The 3,344-nt window shown below is 34.0% G+C and overlaps 1 protein-coding gene across 1 annotated transcript; it reads left to right on the forward strand.

The window, feature by feature from the left end:
- Positions 1 to 1,064: 1,064 nt before the first annotated feature.
- On the forward strand, positions 1,065 to 3,335 carry LOC107081369 (anamorsin-A-like; the record flags this gene model as incomplete). The annotated part of the gene is made up of 3 exons (XM_015369557.1): positions 1,065 to 1,182; positions 2,777 to 2,939; positions 3,166 to 3,335. Coding segments are annotated over exons 2-3 (327 nt in total), but the record flags the coding sequence as incomplete, so codon positions are not given.
- Positions 3,336 to 3,344: the final 9 nt, after the last annotated feature.

A 3,344-nucleotide genomic window follows, 5' to 3' on the forward strand; every position in this document is an offset into this window, starting at 1 on the left:
TTAAATGCAGAGATTTAATCTCTTTGCTCTGTACTTGTTACAATGTAATGACAATAAAAGACTGGGAAAAAAAGGAATTAGACCATTCACTTTAGAAGGGGGTTAATAATTATTTAAACAATTATATTTCTTTACACATTGTTTATTCATTGAAATTAGTTTACATAAATCAAATAAAAGTTGTATTTTTGTAAAAAAAAAAAAAAAAAAAATTGTGTGGAGAAAAAAAAGAAGCCAAATTTAAATTCCATGACTGTTTTATGAAAGCAATAAAATGGTGAAACATCCAAGGGGGTGAATATTTAAGATAGACACTGTAGGTTTATTTACATTTCCGCATGGTCCCCTATTGTTTTAAACTTAAGCTAAACAAATAGACCGAACTGAACTCAATTATGAATACCGATATATTAATGTTTATATCTGTGACTCCATGCTGAGCAGATCTTGTTCTGAAGTAAAAACAAATAAAGTAAACGTAGCTATAAATAGCCGGCTTATATAATCCTGCTTGCAGAAACTATAGAGACTAATTCAATAAAATAATGACATATGGTTGATTTTATTGATTTAAATACAACTTTTATGCTCCAATAAAACTACTGGTAGTTTGAGACCCGTAATGTAAGTTGTTTACTGTCCTTCATGATCACCTTCGGGTAGCTAACGTCAGCTCTGGTTTATTCCCCAAATATCAAACTAAAACATTGAGATATGTAGGTGTGTTTTTGTTCTGTCGGCTGTTCAGCGTTGAATCAAAGCGAGAGGGAAGCACTAAGCCTGTCTTACCGCCGGACAGCCCGCGGAGGAGCCTTCCAGCCCGCAGTCCTCTCAGAAGCGCCGCCATAACAAGCTGCACAACTGGGAGGTTCACAGCTACGTCATTTTACCGCGACAGCGATCATAAAACGGAAGTTGGGTTTTCAAAATAAAACTACACCACAAATAAACAAATTAATTTAAACTAATATTTCACTATCTGCTTCATATTAGAAGCTATTTTGCGCAATAGATAACTTTTAATTAAATATTAATCATATAAGACTACAATATCTTTGCTTACATTAAATACTACAAAAGAGACCTTTTAAAAATACATGTATTTTGAAAATTTAAGACAGGAAACACTTATTATCGGTTTACTCAAGCGACATTTTTTTGTAACTGCAGTCAGGAGAGCAGGTGAGTCATTGAGGAAAATCATTTTATTTTATTTTTTAGTGTGGTAATTATAGTACTTAGTGGGGTTTTTCATCTGTAATTAAAAAGTTAATACATTTTTTTTCATGTTTATAACGTAGAACCAGGCTCTTAGTGCGTGAATAGCGCGTTAAACCCTAAAAAGTGTCACTAACGGTTACAAACTGCGTCACTGTGACGAAGATTTCTTACTTTTGATAAGTTAGTTTTATCATTATTGGTACTAAACCCATTTTCCATATAGTCTGATCTTTAAGTAATAGATTTGTTTCATAGCATATAGTTTAACAGAACATTTTAGATAGTCTGTCAGCGCAGGTCGATGAAGATCTGACTTATACAAGTCTGGATTAAATTAAGGCTTTAAGGTTAAGGGTTTATATAACTTGATAATATTGAGACGTTATTTTAAACTGATGCATTTGTTTCTAATTGGACCTCCATATCCACTGTATTTAACTGGACTTTTTTTCCTTAGATACCCCTCTTACATCAATATTCTGTTTTTTTTTTAACTTTACAGTATTTTTTTTTTTTCTTATATAGGCCTAAGTGTTTTTACTATCGTCTGTCTACTCGTACTAAGGTTGCTGATAAATTGTATGGAATTATGAAATTAATACATAGCAGTAGAAGTGAATTGTTTAAACATTAACGAAGAAGTAAATAACTAATTAAAATGTTATTTATTTTTTTAGGAAAATATAAGGAGACATAAGGATTTCTATAGTGTTAAAAACAGGTTTTTTCGTCAGCGTTATTATGATCTGAATAGGTGTGGGGAAGAAAAATTAAATCTACTTTTATATGTACTTTAAGAAATATATTTCATTACTTTTGGAAAGAGGACAGCAGAGTTTCCAAAGTACATTTTTATGTTAAATATGCAAGCTGAGAGCAGTTTAAAAAAATGTACACACTTCAGCTTTTTTATGTAATTAGAAAATGTAATTTCTTAAACAAAAATAGGACAAAGGGTTTTTATCAGATTGATGCTCAGAAATCTGAAAATGAACCCAGAGCCAAATAAGATCCTGATTTAGATCTGGCCTTTTTTTTGAAGGGTCACTGAAAATCTTCTGACCAAAGTCCGAGAAGCAGAGAGATAGAAAATATGTTTAAACTGATTCAATTATCTGATATTATGGGAAGCCCTTGTCGTTTTTCTCCATGGGAGTTTGGTCTGAACCTGAAGACCTGTGTGATGTAAAATTGATGGGTGACGTTGAATTGCTTTGTTGACAGACTGAGGATCAGGACAGTAAGCTGTTATTTAACTCTCCCAGCATTTGCGTTGCTGCTATATAAATACTGGCTGCAATTTTCTCTGTTGCCTGAACGTTATAATTAAAAGTGCAGCTGGAAAGAATAAAAGACCTCAGGACCACCAGCAGTGATGTTTCTTTTTTTCAAATAAAACCCAATCTGGTGCTTGTTGAGATTAAGCCCTAAATGTAATGATTGTTTTCTGGAATTTACCCTAATTGCTTTTTGTTTCCATTGCACTGATTTAATGAGCAGTCAACTTCTCAATTGATTTTAAACTGGAAACAACTTTCCCTAATCTTTTTACCAGGAAATCATGGCAGACCTTGGCATCAAAGCAGGAGAAAGAGTGTTGCTGGTGTGGGCTCAGCCGTCGACACCAGAAGCCTTGAAACAATATGCTGAGGAACTGGGGGCAGCTGTGGGCGCTGACGGAAAAGTGTCCGTGGAGAACATGGAGAGGCTGTCACTTTGTGAGTTCAATTCCCTCCGATTTAATCAAACAATCTAATTTAGTTGGTGAAACACGGATTTTAATGTTACTTAAAATTATTCTTAATTTCACAACATATAGAGTTAATGGTAAGTTTTTAAAGTAACATTTATCCTACAGTTATTTAGAATTTTAAGTAAGGAACTGACATATATTAAGCATTAATAGTCTTACAGTAGTTTCTCTTTTTCCTGTCTTTGTCACAGCCTCCCACACAGCTTCTTCCTTTGACTGGGTGCTGTCGTCTCTTCTGGCCGACAGCTCCTCCATCCACAGTTCAGACTGCTTAGCTGAAATGGTCAAAGTGCTGAAACCTGGTGGGAAGTTGGTTCTGGATGAACCAGTTGCAAGTAAGACGAATCATTGCTTTCAGATGGTTTTTCAG

The sequence above is a fragment of the Cyprinodon variegatus genome, unplaced genomic scaffold, assembly GCF_000732505.1.
Source record: "Cyprinodon variegatus isolate N-32 unplaced genomic scaffold, C_variegatus-1.0 Scaffold4524, whole genome shotgun sequence".
NCBI lineage: Eukaryota > Metazoa > Chordata > Actinopteri > Cyprinodontiformes > Cyprinodontidae > Cyprinodon > Cyprinodon variegatus.